The sequence below is a fragment of the Palaemon carinicauda genome, chromosome 41, assembly GCF_036898095.1.
Source record: "Palaemon carinicauda isolate YSFRI2023 chromosome 41, ASM3689809v2, whole genome shotgun sequence".
Lineage (NCBI taxonomy): Eukaryota > Metazoa > Arthropoda > Malacostraca > Decapoda > Palaemonidae > Palaemon > Palaemon carinicauda.
The window spans coordinates 32,116,066-32,136,036 of record NC_090765.1 but is presented as its reverse complement, the minus strand read 5'-3'; the positions used below and the strand labels follow the sequence as shown (position 1 = coordinate 32,136,036).

The 19,971-nt window shown below is 39.8% G+C and overlaps 1 protein-coding gene across 1 annotated transcript in view; it reads left to right on the top strand.

Annotated features, from left to right (window-relative positions):
- The first annotated feature begins 7,557 nt into the window (after window positions 1–7,557).
- The window catches only part of LOC137632497 (NAD-dependent protein deacylase-like), a 29,836-nt gene continuing 17,422 nt past the window's right edge, over window positions 7,558–19,971 (top strand). The window contains exon 1 of the mRNA XM_068364460.1: window positions 7,558–7,956. Coding sequence (XP_068220561.1) covers window positions 7,746–7,956 — 211 coding nt within the window. The 5' untranslated portion in view covers window positions 7,558–7,745. The remainder of the gene's footprint in view (window positions 7,957–19,971) is intronic.

Sequence of the window (19,971 nt, the reverse complement as noted above, 5' to 3'; positions counted from 1 at the left end):
TGATTGGCATTGATACACGAGGTAGATAAAATCACCTGTAATTTGGCCAACAGAACGTCTAATTAATCATATTATGTCCGCGTGAATACCTGTTATGTCATAAATAAATTGTAGAAGAAAAAATAGCTATTGGCAGACCGGTTGAATTAAATGCCAGCAAAAATAAAGGAGAATATTATATCTATATTTCAAACTTGAGGAAAAGGCAAAGACAGGGTTTGGGGCAACTGTGAGTCATTAAGGATAGAGATGCCAATATATAGCACAGGGGTGGAGACATTAAAAGGAGATTGAGAAACTATTTTGAACTCTTGAATACTGAAAAATGAGAGTAGAGAGGGGGTGGGAGAAGCACGAAGGGTTGAAGGGTAGTAATGGAAATACAGAATACAAGAGTAAAGAAGGCATTCAGAGTTTCAAATTAAGATGGTCAAGATACTAGCTAGGGGGGGGGGGGTGGATGCTAGATTTATTCAGAAGAGGAAATTCCCAAAGCTGAGAAAGAAATTCTAATGGTATCTTTATTTAAGCAGGAAAAGCGATGTCACAGAATGTGGTAATTACAGGGGAATTGTAGTAACAAAAAGTGGTTTAAAAATGTTTGAAAGGGTACTAGAGTGGGGGGGGGGGGGGTGGAAGAAGAATTGGACTGGATTGGTAACAGGAAATTAGCCGACCTAGAGTATGCTGATTATAATTATTATAATAATTATTATTAGTACTTGCTAAGCTACAACCCTAGTTGGAGAAGCAGGATGCTGTAAGCCCAGGGGTTCCAACAGGGAAAATAGCCAGTGAGGAAAGGAAACAAGGAAAAATAAAATATTTCAAGAAGAGTAACATTAGGATAAATATCTCCAATGTAAACTATAAAAACTTTAACAAAATAAGAAGAAAAGAAATAAGATAAATTAGTTTGCCCGAGTGTACCCTCAAGTAAGAGGTCTCTAACCCAAGGCAGCGGAAGACCATGGTACACAGGCTATTGTACTACCCAAGAGTAGAGAACAATGGTTTGATTTTGGAGTGTCCTTCTCATAGAAGAGCTGCTTACCATAGATAAAGAGTCTCTTCTACCCATACCAAGAAGAAAGTAGCCACTGAACAATTACGGTGCAGTCAGTAACCCCTTGGGTAAAGAAGAATTGTTTGGTAATTTCAGTGTTGTCAGATGTATGAGGACAGAGGAAAATATGTAAAGAATATGCCAGACTATTGGATGTGTGCATAGGCAAAGGGAAAATGAACCGTAGCCAGAGAAAAGGATCCAATGTAGTACTGCCTGGCCAGTCTAAAGACCTCACAACTTTCTGGCGGTAGTATCTCAATGGATGGCTGGTGCCCTGGCCAACCTACTACCTATTAGCAAAATGACAGAGGATCTACAAAGCTTGCTTACCAGAATGCATGAAATATCACATGAGGTTGGGCTCAAGATAAACAGAAGAAAGACTGATGATGAGAACGGAATATGCAATGGAAGATGAAATATCAATGGAATGAGAAAGGATTATTGAGATGGAATCATTTAGATATTTAGGAACTATGATCTTTAATACAGGGTTATTAAAATTGAAGTTTAATAAAATATTGCAAAAAGCAAATTCGATAATGGCTAGGTTAAGTAAAATTTGGAAACCAACTCCCCTGAAATTATATATTAAAATCAGACGATATGACAGTTTAGTGAGATCGGTGTTACTGTATGAATATGAGTCTGGTTTGACAGTGAAACAATATATCCAACATATTTTGTAGATTTGAGAACAAAGCCTTCAGTAGAATATTGGGAGTTAAATGGCAGGACATGATAAGAAATGAAACTATAAGAGAGATTACTCAAGTGCCATATGTGGATGAGATCGTAGTGAGGGGTAGATGGAGATGGTTTGGGAATGCTATTCGCACTCTCCAGGAGAGATTAGATCACCAAACTTTCAACTGGGCTCCACAAGGCACTAGAAGAGATGGAAGACCCAGGCCTACGTGGCTGAGGACTATGAAGCGCGAAGTAGGAGACGATGAATGGAGAAGTATTGATTTAAAAGCTCAAGATATAGACCAGTGGCGGCTCGTGGCTAAAATCAGGGGGGGGGAGGGGGTGATGCTCCAAAAAATGTGCAACCTTTGTTTTGATATTGTGTAGAAGTAAGATGACGATATAAGAAAATTTATTCAGAAACTTGATAGAATCCTAAAAGAACAAAATCAAACCATTTTTACTTAGCATAACCTAAATTCTTACTGTTCATGCTTGATATATTCATTTGAAAATTAAATAAATTTTTCTTTTTTTAATTTGAATGAAAAGTTTTACTATATTCTCCTTGATCTCTCGATGACAAACAACCGAGGAATGTTATTCTCCATTAGTCTTTCCGAATTCATATTATTATTATTATTATTATTATTATTATTATTATTATTATTATTATTATTATTATTATCATTATTATTATTATTATTATTATTATTATTATTATTACTTGCTAAGCTGCAAATCTAGTTGGATAAGCAGGATGCTGTAAGCCCATGGGTTCCAACAGGGAAAATAGCCCAGGGAGGAAAGAAAACAAGGAAATATAGAATATTTGAAGAACAGTAACATCATAATAAATATTTCTTATATAAACTATAAAAACTTAAAAAATAAAACAGGAGGAAGAGAAATGAGATAGAATAGTGTGCCAGAGTGTACGTTCAAGCAAGAGAACTCCAAGATAGTGGAAGGCCATGGCTCAAAGGCTATGGCACTACCCAAGACTAGAGAACAATGGTTTGATTTCGGAGTGTCCCTCTGCTAGAAGAGCTGCTTACCTTAGCTAAAGCTTCTCTTCTACCCTTGCCAAGAGAAAAGTAGCCACTGAATAATTACAGTGCGGTGGTTAACCTCTTGAGAGAAGAAAATTTGTTTGGGAAATTCAGTGTTGTCATGTGTATGAGGAAAGAGGAGAATGTGTAAATAATAGGCTAGACTATTCTGTGTATGTGTCGGCAAGGATGATATGAGCCGTAACCAGAGATAGGGCTCTAATGTAGTACTGTCTGGCCAGTTAAAGTACCCAATAACTCTCTAGCGGTAGTATTTCAACGGGCTGCTTGTGCCTTGGAGCAAGATTAACAAAAGGCGTCACACTCAAGAAAGAATTGCTCTTATGATAATTGAATTACACTGGCTGCCTATTAAAGCTAGAATAGAATTCAAGATATGTGTAATAAGCCTTCAAGTTATTAGAAACGAAAGTCCAAAATATCCAAGAGAATTGATACACATCGTGCAGTTAACGAATCATGTCAACACGACAGTAGTTAGAGATGGTTTTAAATTATTGGAGCCATTTTGCATTTCTACTATAGGTTCTAGCTAGAGCTTTCAAATATGCGAACTCAAGACTATACAACAAACTCCCACTAGACATGCGAAAGACCGAAAATAATAAGGCTTTAAAAAACATGCTAAATGCCTAAGAATGTATACAATAAACTGATCTTATAGGTTATGTAGGACACAGGATACCCCTGTGTGATAGGGCCATGAAAACAGCCCTTAAAGTACGTGTTCTAGTTAGTTTTACTCTCTCTCTCTCTCTCTCTCTCTCTCTCTCTCTCTCTCTCTCTCTCTCTCTCTCTCTCTCTCTCTCTCTCTCTCTCTCTCTCTCTCTCTCTCTCTCTCACACACACACACACATATACAGTATATATATATATATATATATATATATATATATATATATATATATATATATATATATATATATATATATATATATATAGATAGATAGATAGATAGATAGATATATATATATAGATATATATATAGATATATATATATATATATATATATATATATATATATATATATATATATATATATATATATATATATACATATGTGTGTGAGTAAAACTAACTGGCAGTACAAGTTCCAGTTAGTTTTACTCATTTATATATATATATATATATATATATATATATATATATATATATATATATATATATATATATATATATATATATATAAATATATATATATATATATATATATATATATATATATATATATATATATATATATATATATATATATATATATATATATATATATATAGCCTACACACACACACACACACACACACACACACACACATATATATATATATATATATATATATATATATATATATATATATATATATATATATATATATATATATATATATATATATATATATATATATATATATATATATATGGTAAAGTATATAACTCACCCGATTGCGTATGTAATAATTTGTTAATGTAATTGAACGACCTAGAACAGATGTTCAAGTGTCACGTTATACTCGACTGCTAAGTGCTGATTGTGTTTAACTTGTTTATTAAAGTGTCGACACGTGATGACTATAAACAGTGTGCCAGACATTTTAAAAATCTAATTTATTTTCAAAATAAATCAGTTGAATTAAAATAAATCTTTCTAAATATCTGCAAGATCTCCCGTTTATCCACAACCGCTGTGTTTTGTGCATTTACACATAGGCCTATTATGCAATTCGGTTAGATTGAAGCACACGTGTTTTCAATACTTGCTTCAGGGTACACCTGGGCACATTATTCTATCTAATTTTTCTTCCTCTTGTTAAGTTTTTTATAGGTTATATAGGAAATATATATTTCAATGCTGTTACTGTTCTTAAAATATTTTATTTTTCCTTGTTCCCTTTCCTCACTGGGATATTTTCCCTGTTGAGGCCCCTGTGCTTATAGCATCCTGCTTTTCCAACTAGGGTTGTAGCAATAATAATAATAATAATAATAATAATAATACTAATAATAATAATCTCAAAGAACTGTAGTTCACCTGAGGGTTGGAAACTCAAAACAAAACTTAGTTTTACATCGGAAGCTTCCCTTCAGAGTCCCTAATGTGATTTGCTACCAAATAAGTGTTTGCATTTTTTAGTCTTCTTTTCGAACCGTGTGTAAGTTCGATCGCACATTTACCCAAGCATATGTACAGTGTAAGTTTTTATCCATATTTACCAATTGTGAATTATACCTTTTCTCGTTTTCACTGTTGTTCTTTGCATATTAATATCACGTATTCTTAAGATTTCAAACACACACACACATGCACACACAGATCTCTCTCTCTCTCTCTCTCTCTCTCTCTCTCTCTCTCTCTCTCTCTCTCTCTCTCTCTCTCTCTCTCTCTCTCTCTCTCTCTATATATATATATATATATATATATATATATATATATATATATATATATATATATATATGTGTGTGTGTGTGTGTGTGTGTGTGTGTGTGTGTGTGTGTGTGTGTGTGTCGTTCATCCAATGGCCACGTAACCTAATGAAAAAATAGAAACCCTTCGTATTATTAGGTTGGGGACCTAATTCCTACATATGCTCTGCTATTGCTTATAATTCGTCCTCTTACTTAATCATCTTGTTTTCCTACCGACGGAATATTAAAGAGACCATACTTTCATTTTGCTCCACGAAGTATTGTATATTTCATGCTTGCTTCTCAATATTTTACTCATGTCCTTTTACTTGTAATGTGCTGTCTTTCAAAATGTGCATGAGCAATCTCATGTGATAAATATTCTTATAGCATATGACGTTAATTTCATTCATTATTTGTCATACAGGTCCCCCCGCAGTTTTAACTCAATTTCATTTGTAGTATTGTTAAATCTTACTTAGTATATATCAAGATATACCTTTATATATCAATCTATATTTTACATTTTCACGGCTTTTTAACTGAACTATTAGCACTTAAGCTGGGACTTTTATCTACGAGCCAACGAGAAGTGTTGGTTTTAATACAAATGAATGAACGACTTTGATTTCAGATTTGCAATTCTCTTGTAGGCACTGTAAACTTCAGTTAGATCTGTAAAGCAGAAATCTTTACCTTTTAATACATTCTGTGACGTGGGTCTCTTAATCATCCAGGTCATTTGGTATACAACCTTAGTTTTTCTATGTTTTTGATTAATTGTTATCTGTAATCTTCTTATTACCAGTTCTTAGCCGTTAGCAATGGGTCTCGGTCGGGAGAAATTTCATAATCACGAGATAGTGTCTTGCCTGAGTGACCTGACTCACATAGTTCATTAGGATTTCGGGAATACAGGACATTGTTCTTTCCCTTGACCTTACAGTAATCAGCTGATTCATAACAGACTCTCCTGACGACCCTCATTGACTGCAGATTCATGTGGACCCACTTTTTTTTCTTGCTGATAGTAGTTTATGATATCATAACTCAAATACCTTATCGTTCAATATAGATTTGACAATAAACGAGCAATATGCAGTGTGAAATGTTGAATGCCTTGGAATGTATATGATAAAATGACTAAGGATTCCTATGTAGTTACAGTTCATTTTGCCATTGCCTACACATACACCGGATAGTCTGGACTATTCTTTTCCAATTCTATTCTCTCCTCATACACGGTACAACTGACAACATTGAAATAACATAATAATTCTTCGCTCAAGGTTTCAACTACTGCTCTATAAGTGTTCAGTGGGTACTTTCCACTTTGTAAGGGTGGATGAGACTCTTTTAGCTATCAAATACATTACAGGCAAGCAGCTCTTCTAGAGGGGCACTCAGAAATCAAGCCATAGTTGAATTGTTCTCTATTCTTTGGTAATGGCATAGCCTCTTTACCCTGGTTTTTCACCACTGTCTACTCTTGCCTGGACCGATCTAACTACTATGATACTATCTATAGTAATTTTTTTCTTTTCTTTTTATTAATGAGACGGATTTGCACAGACTCGCAGCGGTGCCCTTCTAGCTCGGAAAAAAAATCCTGCTATCTGATTGGTTAGAATTATCTTGCCCAATCAATCAGCGATCAGGAAACTTTTCCGAGCTAAAAGTGCACCCTGGCGAGACGATGCAAATCTGCCTCACTAAAACGAATTGACTATAGTATTCTATTATCTACTATCCAATATCGAGAGATCTCTCGATCTTGGGTAAAACCAGGGTTAAAAGGTATTCTTTTAACCCTGGGTAAAACAAACCTTTTCTTCTGATACTACGGGCCAACCAAGGGAACGGCCCGTGCCAACAAAAACTGTTGGCTTTAATCCATTACTTTTCTTCTCTATACATTATTCTTGGATGTATAATAAACCGATGAATAAATATGCTAATTATCTATTGTTAAGATTTCATTGTATATTATTACATGGCAATGTATCCTAGTATTCCAACTACTTTTTCTTATAGGAAAAATTACGCTCCCTTCGAAAACAACACTCGTTCCCGTCGCAAATGAATAGTTACAGAAATATATATACATCTATATCCGTCGATAATGGGGTACCCCTTTTGGGAACCCTGGGAACCCAGGGTTTTGGGTGGGGAAAACATACTGGGGAACCGATATATATCCTATAGTAGCGGTATATTTTGCATTTATTTGTTGAAATTCTACGGGTTGGTTTGTGTTCTAATATGTCCACAGATATGTTTACCTGTTTTTTTTCAATTAATAATTGTCACACTACAAGCAAATTAATAGCTGTCACACTACAAGCAAATTAATAGCTGTCACACTACAAGCAAATTAATAGCTGTCACACTACAAGCAAATTAATAGCTGTCACACTACAAGCAAATTAATAGCTGTCACACTACAAGCAAATCAATGGCTGTCACACTACAAGCAAACTAAGGAATTGTCACACTCACTCACAGAGGACATGGCTGGACAGGCTGCCTTCAGGCGATCTATCAATGCTTCTTTCCTATTGTCAGGAAAACCCTCCTGCAGAAGTGGCAGCAAAGTGTCTTGCTCGTTAAACCTCCTGACAGTAAATTTGTTTGTGAAAATGCAAAATACGCGACCTAGCTCTGACATGGCAAAGTTTAGGGAGTTATACAAGAAAGCTAAACATGTAGTCGCCCTGACAGGTAAGCATAGCAAAGTAAAAATACAATTACTGTAGTTCTTACAAATACTGCCCCCCTACAGGTAAGCATAGCAAAGTAAAATTACAATTACTGTAGTTCTTACTCTGGTAGCCTAAGTAAAAATAGATCATTATGTGAATGTAGCTGGTCAGGATAGACGTAAAATATCATATTACTTGTCAAATATATTAACTTTATGAGAAAAAATTTATTTATCTTTGTCTTGGATTCAATTTAATGAAGCTAGTTTTTCTATTTACAAAATAAATAACCAGGTAAGGCTAAGTCTCCTAAGTTTAGGTTAGGTGGGAAGCCTTGTTAATTGTTGTTCTTGTGTTTGTTTTCTGTTTAAAATGTGTTTTTTTTCTGTCATAACTTTTGAAATTTTAACTCTTAAATTTGAATAATATGGGTTTCCCCCAATTATTTAATCAAGAACAGTTCAAAGTAACTATAAATGCACCAGGAGCACTTCTTCAATTCTTCCTTAGGGATATGGCCACATTTTATGGTAGTTTAATATTTTGCTTAATGTTTAGGTCATTTTCAAATGCTAATCCTAACACAGGGTCATGCAGTGAATAGAGAGAGAGGTAGATAGGAACGCAGGATAGTTTGAAACATTAAACAAAAATGTTTCTGTAAATGGTAAATATATGGTTCTTTAGGAGCCTTTGTAGGGTGACGGCCAGATCCCGTAGAAAACGGGAATATTCTGAACTGTGGCCGTCGTTCTAAAAACGATTTTGGCGGGAGAAGCTAACTTAAAAAACCCACCTAACCTATGCTAAAAGCCGTATCCTTACCCAGGGGGACCCCCCCCCCCCCTTACACAACAGTTTCCTTACTTACGAGTACGACGGGAGAAGTTAACTTAAAAAACCCACCTAACCTATGTTAAAAGCCGTGTCCTTACCCAGGGGGGCTGCGCCCCTCAGACCCCCCTTACACAACATATTTAAGATCCGTAGACCATTTCTAAACTTTTTTTATTCTATACAAGATAACAGTCGGAGCGATAATAAGCAAATTAGGACGCTTGGCCGTAGCGCTACAAACTAACCGGTTCTTTATATTCACATTAAATACATTGGTCATTTTCAGATCCTCATTTCTTGTTTTAGGGAATACATTCCGGGTAATTATTGGTTTTGCTATATTTTATGTTTCACAAAATCCCCAGTCCCCATCAATCATTATAGGATGGATGGTTTAACAGTATTAATATAGAATAACACGGGAAAAGCTTTACTAATAAAGAAATGGGGTTATATATATAGAAAAACTTCTGTTTTCTTCGAAAATGACCTTTATTTCTGTCGCAAATAAATAGTTAAATATACCTTAATATATCCTATGATAATGTGGGCCACCCAGTGGGAACCGGATGTTTTGGATGGGGAAAATTTACTGGGGAAGCAATAAATAATGGTAAAACTAACCTTTTCATCTCTATACATTATTCTCTGTGACGTTAATACACAAAATATGGGGATCCTCTTTCCCTGAAATATTTATTTCACTTTTGTTTGCATTTTACAAACTAGATGTATCTACTCCTGTTCATGTGTATGTGCATAGCTTGTTGCACGATAACGACTTTATACTTCCTGCACACTTTCTACCAATGGAATTACTCCTGTCCGTTCATTTGTAAATAACTCCTCCTCCTACCTTCCCCACTATATGATGAAGTTTTCCATATTTGGGCATGTTTGCATGCTTGAGTGTGATGTAGACAGTTCTGTGACACGCCCCGTTTTCTTAAGACAACTCCTCAGTTCCTTTGTAGCTGTGTTGGGTGTGCATTGTGGAGCCCAAGGTAAAAAAGGGTAATGGTCGTCATTATGGCTCTATAGATGCTATTGCCAAGTTTCACTGTGAGTATTACAGTACACCTAGTGTAGTGAAAAATTTTTAAAAAGCTCATTTTGTTATCCCTCAAAGTTTAAAGGGTTCCAAGTGCAATTCTGAGTTAGCTTTAACGGAAGAACAGCACAGTTTTTACTGTAATTGTACTCTAAAGATTGCTAAGACAAAAAAAAAAAAGGTACGTTGGTGTCAATCATAAGGTAAGAAATTACAGTACTACAGCTTTCTGTTCCTTGTACAGAAGTTGATGAGAAGCGGGAGACCAATTATAGACCTCTCAGACCTAAACAAGTTTGTAATTAAAACTCCATTCAAAATGGAGATGGCAAACACCTTAGACCCACTATCAGGAAGGAAGACTATATGCTATTAGTAGACCTAAGAAATGCATACTTCCATATACCCGTACATCGATCCTCAAGGAAGTTTCCTAGCTTCATCCTAATTTTAATGAGGTCTATCAGTTCAAAATCCTCTGCTTTGGGCAGTCGACCTTCCCTCAAGTGTTCACCGGAGTGTTTTCACTAGTTCCAGATTTGCCTCATTCCAGAGGTATTATTCTTCAGTGCTTGTACATCAGGCTGATCCTTTCATCCTCATGGAGACAGATCGTTCAACAGCCGGACAATCTTCCCTCTTTTTGTCACGATCTGGAAATCGTGATAAATCTAGAGAAATCTGATCTAGACCCCAAGCAGAGGATGTTTTATCTGGTCATAAGGATAGATATGGTCTCATGGAAAGTGATCCCTTCCGAAGACTGAGTCAAAAGACTGAGCAAAGTAGTGCAAACCTTCTTTTGTAAGCTACATTTGTCAGGTTGACAATGGCAACATCTTCTGGACTGTATGTTTTCTCTGAAAAAACTTCAATTGCAAGGAAAATTACACTAGAGATCCCTTTTACCGGTGCCTAAAGAAGCATTGGCTGGTAGCCAATAACGGCCAACACCAGTAAATTGTAGTAATGTGGTAAGTAAGGGAGGACCTGTACTGGTGATGAAGAGACTGTAATATTCTAAAAGGAACATGTCTGTAGTAGCCTTCATAAACAAACAAAGAGTAATAGCCTGCCTCCACTATTGCGAGTTGATGAAACAATCCCACTTGTGGGTGGCAGGAAATATAATAGTCCTGTTGGTAAGGTTCATTTTGGGCAGGATGAATGATATTGCTGGCAAAAACTCAGCTGCCAAGGACAAGTGGTAATTGTAGATTGGTCTCTTCATCCTCAATTGGTAAAAAGTCTTCTGACCTTATGGGGGTTCTCCAGTAATAGACCTGTTTGCTACAAACGTCAACAGAAAGCTCCCCATCTATTGCTTACCAGTACTGGATCATGCAGTGGCTCTTGCGGATGCCTTCCAACATCTTTTTAGATGGTTTTAACACTTATGCTTTTCCACCATTCTGCTGGATCAGATGGGCTGTCAGCATGGTCTTGACTGTACCAAACCTAAGAATGATTTTAGTGGCACTCAAATGGCCATAAGCAGTATTACATAGATCTGATGTTCATGTCCGAGATACCCAGAGAACTAATCAATTGACCTAACTTCCTGTGCCAACCACACTTGCAGTGACATCCTTGTTTCTTTATGTTTGGAGGTCATTCAGCATCTCTGAAAGAGAGGCTTTTTGTAAGGCATTCTGAAAGAGATGTCTGGATACCTCCGCAAGTCCTTATTAGAAGTTTACCAGGCCAGGTGGGCCATTTTTTGTGGTTGGTGCCATGTTAGGGGCACTTCTCTTGCTGGAGACTCTTTACAAATGATAGTACACTTTCTGATCTTCCGATGTTGTGAAAAATGTCTTTCGGTCTCGGCATTGAAAGGCTATCGCTCAGCCTTGAGTCAGGTCTTTAGGTTAAAAGGCCTTGACCTCTCTTTATTTCAGGAATTTTTATTACTGAGGAGGAGTTTCGAGAAATCCTACCCTTCAAGATAGCTCAGACTACCAGCTTGGAACATCATCGGAGGCCTTAACTCTTTGAATAATGTCTCTTATGAACCCCTGAAAAAGGTCTCTGACAGGGATCGTACTAGCCTTGTCCTCAGCTAAAGTCCTTATCTCTTTGAAAAAAAGCACCTTGTGAACCCCTGAAAAGAGGCTCCGACAGGAATCTTACATGCCTTGGTCTTAGCTGAACGGGTTAGCAAAATCCACAGATTGTCTTGGATGGTATCTCACACTGAGGGTTAGAGGAAAATCTCCTTTTGCATTTTACCTGAATTTATAGCAAAGGCTTAGAACCCTGCCTTTAATTGCCCTAGGTTAAAGTCATTTTCTATTCCTTTACCTTGGGAAGTAACTGAGGATTCGAATGGGTTGCTTCTTTGTCCTGTGAGGGTTCTAAGATGCTATCCAAAGTGCATACAACCTGTAATACCACAGCCCCAAAACCTGTTTGTCAGTACTGTAAAGGGAGGTGCAAGAACAAATGCTGTAAGAACACCATCTCTTTTGGGCTTCAAGACACGGTAACCAAAGCGCATGAAGATCAAATTGATATTAACAAGGCAGTACCATACTAAGCTCGTCTGGCCCTTTTCCTCTTCTCATTCCCTCCCTTGTGGTGAAGCAGTCAATACGTTATGTTGCTGGAGTGGACGCAGATGCAGGTAAGCTACTATACCGAGTGCTATTCTGTATTGTGTAAAACTTAGACATTAGATACTCATCCCCCTAACAAGGTGGAGGATAGATATAAATATAAACCCAATAATCTATATTAGCTTTACATTGTTACACTTCCCACCTCAATTGTCCTGCAATTCCTAGGTGAAGCTCAAAGTGGCTTACTGGCGTACTAACATTAGGCTGGAGATTATCCACTAGTAACTATGTACACCTCATTATAAAATTTGATAGCCTAGTTTCCAGCTTTGCTAAAATCATACTCCAGTTAGATAACTCAGTTTTGTACGGTTAGGAAAAATAGAAATGAAAAAAATTTGTGATTTATCCTAATAATACAAATATGAATCCTTTATTTTAAATTTCCCACTTCAGCCACCTCACAAGTCCTAGCCCTAAGGTCAAAAGAGAGTGTCAAGCTGACTGATGGGGGCAGGGGCTGAATTGCTTTTCCATAATAAATTAGTCAAGGTTATATAACTAGGAAAGATACATACTGCTTAAAATAATGTTTGATTTTACAAAGATATGGAAACTACGTGAATGTCTGATCCCAATCCCTCTTCAATTACCACTTGAGTCATTGACACTGAAAGGTAAAGGGCTGGCTTACACCTAGATGGATGTTGGTATCCTCCCTGGTGTAGGCTTTCCCATATTTGACAAAATTGCAAAAACTTCTTGTTTATCGATTCATAACTGCCATACCAAATGGTTAACTCTCCGGAAGGGACCCTTTCAGTCTAATCTTTGATGTATTCCTGTCCTTGTGTCATAGTAGAACTGTCATGTTTTTCATTGTGCTCTCATTTATAACTTCATCTACTCTTCAACTATGAAAAATATATATAAATGAATACTATAGGTTTTGCTAATTATGACTAAACATCTATTTTTCAATATTAAACTTACCCGATAATCATGTAGCTGTCAACTCCGTTGCCCGACAGAATTCTATGGAGGGATACGCCAGCTATCACAATACTAGAAGGGGGTGTATTTACCAGCGCCACCTGTGGCCAGGTACTCAAGTACTTCTTGTTGACACCTCCTCAATTATTCCTCTGTCGTGCTTCCGGCAAGACGTTCTGGGATACGCTTATGTTCTTGGAGTATTTTCACGACTTTGGTGAAGTATTTCTCTTTGATTTCGGCTGTCGCTTTACTGGAAACTTCTATATTAGCTTAGTTAGCTTTTGGAATTAATTTGATTAATTATGGTGACGAAGAGAGTATGAACTCTCGTTCACCTTTCAATGGCCGACCCTTCCCTTAGACGGAAGTGTTGGTGTATAAGAGAGTATAGACTCTCTTAATTTTGCTTAACAAAAGTTATAGATTTATTTTATATCTCTCCGCCTCTTATAGGCCTCTTCGATTAACTTCCTTTTATTATAAACTTATTAAAATTAATTTTTATATTTGTTTATATTCGACCTTCCTAATAGTAGGCGGTCTTTTCTTGGTTCCGAAGTTAATTAACATTGAGCCCGTCATTTCGGTTTTACCTGTTAACATATTATGCTATTTCCGCCACAGAGTTTGAAAGAATTTCTTTGATAGTCTCGTACTGTTTTCAAAGTTGAACTAACGTTTTGTTTTGTCTCTGCAGTTGTTGACGTTCAGAACGTTCAACTTGCACTCTATCGTTACGATAGAGAAAGAATGTTCACGGTTTCACGTTGCAGTAAGAGTAACCGTGTCTAGCGTTTTGTTCATTCTTTCTTAACTTAATGGTTTTGATCCTAATAAAGGAACTTTTCAGTTTTTTCCTTTAACAATAATATGTTTTAACGATATATATGATTGGGCTCTTCTCTCAGGTTCTAAGTCAAGAGAGAGAGAGAGAGAGAGAGATAGAGACGGAGGGAGAAAGAGGATAAACGTTTCATTCAAGCCTGCCAGGCGTACGAGTAACGTCGTTATCGTTTTTGCTCTTCTCCCTAGTCTCTTTAGGGGAAGAAACTAAACGTTTCTAGAGTGATCTAGTGTTTAGTCTCTTTCCAGCCACTGAATTATCTTTCATTAGATTTTTCTGTTACATTGTAATTCTGTTTTCGCAATTACTAACTTTTGAGAAAGGATAGAATTGCGTGTTTCAGGTACAAACCACTTAAAGTTTCGAGTTCAGTGAAATAAGTGCAAACAGAAATCAAAGTGATAAGTGATTAGCGCAAAGTATGTCAGTGTTGTGCGTGAGGGTACTTTTGTGCGCGCCAGTCGTCCTCCCAGTCCGGGACCTCTTGCAAGCTCCCAAGCCCAGGGGAGAAGCAATGTCGAAGGGCAGAAGGGTTCAGCAGGCCTTGATCGGCGCACAGAAGTATCCTCGGTGGTTGTGGGCGTGTCTTACCGAGACCGTCACTCCCACCCGCAGACGATTGAGCCCTTATTTTGCTCGTCTGCAGAAGAAATTTAGGGGAGAAAACGCTGGTCTCAGGTCTCAAGACCTTTTAAACGTAAAGTCCAGACCTATGCCAGACGTACGAAGTTAGAGTTCACAGTCATTGGGTTAGCTCTGACTCTCCTCAGTCATCAGTTGAATGCACTCCGCCTAAGAGGAGTAAGGTTCTGCCACAACAGAGCTCGACTGTTAAGGCTTTACCTCAGCCTTCTGTAGTTTCTGCCGACCCCAAGTGGACTCTACTACAGTCCATGCAAGCACTGCTTTCGGACTTGATGCGTGAGTGTCGGGCTGAGAGTGTTGCGCCTCCGCCTCCGCCTACACTCCCTCCGCCTATGCTCGCCCCGCCTGATCGCAGTACCACCTGCCAGGCGTACGATGTTGTGGACTCTTCTACAGTCCATGCAAGCACAGCTTTCGGACTTGATGCGTGAGTGTCGGGCTGAGAGTGTTGCTCCTCCGCCTCCGCCTACACTCCCTCCGCCTACACTCGCTACGCCTGATCGCAGTACCACCTGCCAGGCGTACGATGTTGTGGACTCTACTACAGTCCATGCAAGCACAGCTTTCGGACTTGATGCATGAGTGTCGGGCTGAGAGTGTTGCTCCTCCGCCTCCGCCTACACTCCCTCCGCCTACGCTCGCTCCGCCTGATCGCAGTACCACCTGCCAGGCGTACGATGTTGAGCCACGTGCTGAGTTTGCTGTTCCCAGTGGTGTTCAGCCTCCGCCTTCCTTAAGGCAACCTTTACAATGGGATCAGGAGGATTATACCTCTCTTCCTCCGCCTCCACTTGCTGCTCCATCAGTGATGCAACACTCGGTTGAGGTACAACAACCTCTCCCGTCCATGAGTCAGTCTCCTCAGCTCTCGCTGCAGCGAGCTCAACCCTCCACAAGGCAAGCACCACAACACCTTAGCCTTGCGCCTCAGGAGCCTCAGCTTGCGAGACATTTACCTTGTTCTGCGCAGCCTCTTCCTCATCGCGCTCCGCTCACACCACAGGAACTGGAACTTGCTACTCCGCTTCCGCCAACCGCTCAGCAAGCGCAACCCTTGGGTTCAACCACTCATGCTAGGAGTCAGCCTCCTCCACCCATGCGCCTTCCTTCTGCTTGTCTTTTATTCAGCCTTTGCAGACTGAGCCTCAGGTGTTCCCTCAACAGAGTCTTGAAGAGGAAACCACAACTATTGTTGTTCCAGCTCGTTCTGACTCTGCTGTTCAGCATACCTTACCTCCATTTTCAAACCATGGCAAAAATATGAATCATGAGTTATGAATGTAAGGTAAACATTATGTTGATTTTTAAACCCCATGCAAGCATGCATAAAGCACTCTAGCACTGGTCATGGAATTTCTGAGAAATGTTAAACGCCATGCACACGCTCTGCTTTCCTTACAGCAGGCTCTGCTTACAGCAGGCTCTGCTTACTACATGCTCAGCATACAGCATGCTCTGCATTCAGCATGCTCTGCATACAACATGCTCTGCATACAGCATGCTCTGCATTCAGCATGCTCTGCATACAACATGCTCTACATACAGCATGCTCTGCATACAGCATACTCTGCATACATCATGCTCTGCATACCTTACCGCATGCTTCTCAGTCACACATCTTGGGTTGTTGCCAACTCACTAGACTGTCAAGCAGTTTCATAACGTTGCCTTCTAGTCTGCTGCTTTTGCACCAGTGAACCCTCACTCAGAGAACTTAGCTTTTCTAGGATAAGGTCCCTGTAGATGAGAAAGTTCTTTTCTCCCTCCTTCTGATATTCCCTTGAGGACTCTGTCATTTGGAGGGAGCCTTTAGCTGCATAACCTCTTATGGACTTTTATTTAAGCATAACATGCTTCCAGGGAAGGTTATGGTTCCACTTCAGTCGCTAATCCCGTCTGTTACCACACCTGCTCCCATAGACCTTGAGCTGTGTTGCATGACATGCAGTCCAAACTTAGTCCTTGTTAGAGGATTTTTTGTTTACGGAGTCAATGTGTCACGGGGAAGACGTTCAACAACCAACAGAAGTGACTTGTTGTGACGCAGTGCGGCAACCTCAGCAACCCGTTAAGGAGTTGTCTGTACGACCCAGACAGTCTAGACAGATTCGGGTTGTCACTGTACTTCCTCGCTTGCCCATGATTGACAGTTCACAGACTGTGCAGCAGTATCATGATCTTGTGTCCGGCTCCGTCAGACGACTGGCTTTTAAGAGCTCCCACAAGTCGTCGCTGTCTGGAGATTTTCAAATGGACTATGGATCTGACCAAGGAACTGGGCCTCCTGGTCAATTTTGAGGAGTCTCAGCTCGTTCCATCCCAGACCATTGTCTCCTTGGGTATGGATCTTCAGAGTCGAGCTTTTCGGACTTTTCCGTCGGCCCCAAGGATCTTCCAAGCCCTAGAATGCATCCAGAGCATGCTGAGAAGGAACCGATGCTCAGTCAGGTAGTGGATGAGTCTAACAGGGACACTTTCATCGCTGGCCCTGTTCATCGTGTTAGGGAGACTCCACCTCCCCTCCCTTCAGTATCATCTAGCTGCTCACTGGATAAAGGACATGACGCTAGAGACGGTCTCAGTTCCTGTTTCCGAAGAGAGGAGGTCTTCTCTCGCGTGGTGTAAGAACAGCTTTCTTCTCAAGGAAGGCTACCTTTGGCTGTTCAGAAACACGACCGCCGTCTCCTCTCGGACGCATCAGACACGGGCGGGGGTGCGACTTTGGACGGACAAGAATGCTCGGGAACATGGAATCAGGAGCAAAGGACACTTCACATCATTTGCAAGAAGTTGTTGGCGGTTATTCTGGCCTTGATAAACTTCAAGTCCCTCCAGCTTAACAAAGTGGTGGAGGTGGACTCTGACAACACCACAGCCCTGGCTTACATCTTCAAGCAGGGAGGGACTCTTTCGTGGAAGTTGTTCTAGATCGCAAGGGACCTACTCATCTGGTCTTTAGATCGAAAGCTAACTGGTAACGAGGTTCATTCAGGGCGGTATGAATGTCATGGCAGATCACCTCAGACGGAAGGGTCAGGTCATCCCCACAGAGTGGACCCTTCTCAAGAATGTTTGCAACAGACTTTGGGCCCTGTGGGGTCAGCCAACCATAGATCTGTTCACTACCTCGATAACCTAGAGACTCCTGTTGTATTGTTCTCCGATTCCAGACCCAGCAGCAGTTCACGTGGATGCTTTTCTGCTGGATTGGTTCCATCTCGACCTGTATGCATTCCCGCCGTTCAAGATTGTCAACAGAGTACTTCAGAAGTTCTCCTCTCACTAAGGGACACGGCTGACGTTGGTTGGCTCCGCTCTGGTCCGCGAGAGAATGGTTCTTAGAGGTACTGCAATGGCTGGTCGACATTCCCAGGACTCTTCCTCTAGGAGTGAACCTTCTAAGTCTACCTCACGTAAAGAAGGTACACCCAATCCTCCACGCTCTTCGTCTGACTGCCTTCAGACTTTCGAAAGACTCTCAAGAGCTAGGGGCTTTTCGAAGGAGGCAGCCAGAGCGATTGCCAAAGCAAGGAGAACATCCACTCTCAGAATCTATCAGTCTCAAGGGGAAGTCTTCCGTAGCTGGTACAAGACCAATGCAGTTTCCTCAACCAGTACCACTGTAACCCAGATTGCTGACTTCCTGTTATATCTAAGGAAAGTAAGATCCCTTTCAGCTCCTACGATCAAGGGTTACAGAAGTATGTTGGCAGCGGTTTTCCGCCACAGAGGCTTGGATCTTTCCACCAACAAAGATCTACAGGACCTCCCTAGGTCTTTTGAGACCTCAAAGGAACGTCGGTTGTCCACTCCAGGCTGGAATCTAGACGTGGTCCTAAGGTTCCTTATGTCATCAAGATTTGAACCTCTCCAATCAGCCTCTTTTTAGGACCTCACATTAAAAACTCTTTTCCTCGTGTGCTTGACAACAGCTAAAAGAGTAAGTGAGATCCACGCCTTCAGCAGGATCATTGTTTTCACATCTGAAACGGCTACATGTTCCTTGCAGCTCGGTTTTTGCTAAACGAGCTTCCTTCACGTCCTTGGCCTAAGTCGTTCGAGATCCCAAGCCTGTCCAACTTGGTGGGGAATGATCTGAAAAGAGTACTTTGCCCAGTTAGAGCTCTTAGGTACTATCTAAAAAGGTCTTAACCTTTACAAGGACAATCAGAAGCCTTATAGTGTGCTATCAAGAAACCTTCTTTTCCAAGTTCTAAGAACTCAGTTTCTTACTATTCAGGCTTCTGATTAGATAAACACATTCTCGTCTGAAGGAAGAAGACCTTGCTTTGCTGAAGGTAAGGACACATGAAGTGGGAGCTGTGGCTACTTCAGTGGCCTTCAAACAGAACCATTCTCTGCAGAGTGTTATGGATGCAACCTATTGGAGAAGCAAGTCAGTGTTCGCATCATTCTATCTCAAAGATGTCCAGTCTCTTTACGAGTACTGCTACACCCTGGGACCATTCGTAGCAACGAATGCAGTAGTAGGCGAGGGCTCAGCCACTACATTCCCATAATCCCATAACCTTTTAACCTTTCTCTTGAATACTTTTTATGGGTTGTACGGTCGGCTAAGAAGCCTTCCACATCCTTGTTGATTTGGCGGGTGGTCAATTCTTTCTTGAGAAGCGCCGAGGTTAAAGGTTGTGATGAGGTCCTTTAGTATGGGTTGCAGCCCTGTATACTTTAGCACCTTTGAGTTGATTCAGCCTCCCAAGAGGAACGCTGCGCTCAGTAAGGAAGACGATCTTATTAAAGGCAGAGTAACGGTTCAAGTCGACTTCCTTACCAGGTACTTATTATTTCATTGTTATTGTGGATAACTGATTATATGAAATACGGGATACTTAGCTATCCTTTAGTCTTGTACACTGGTTTTTCACCCACCCCCCTGGGTGTGAATCAGCTACATGATTATCGGGTAAGTTTAATATTGAAAAATGTTATTTTTATTAGTAAAATAAATTTTTGAATATACTTACCCGATAATCATGATTTAATCGACCCTCCCTTCCTCCCCATAGAGAACCAGTGGACCGAGGAATAATTGAGGAGGTGTCAACAAGAAGTACTTGAGTACCTGGCCACAGGTGGCGCTGG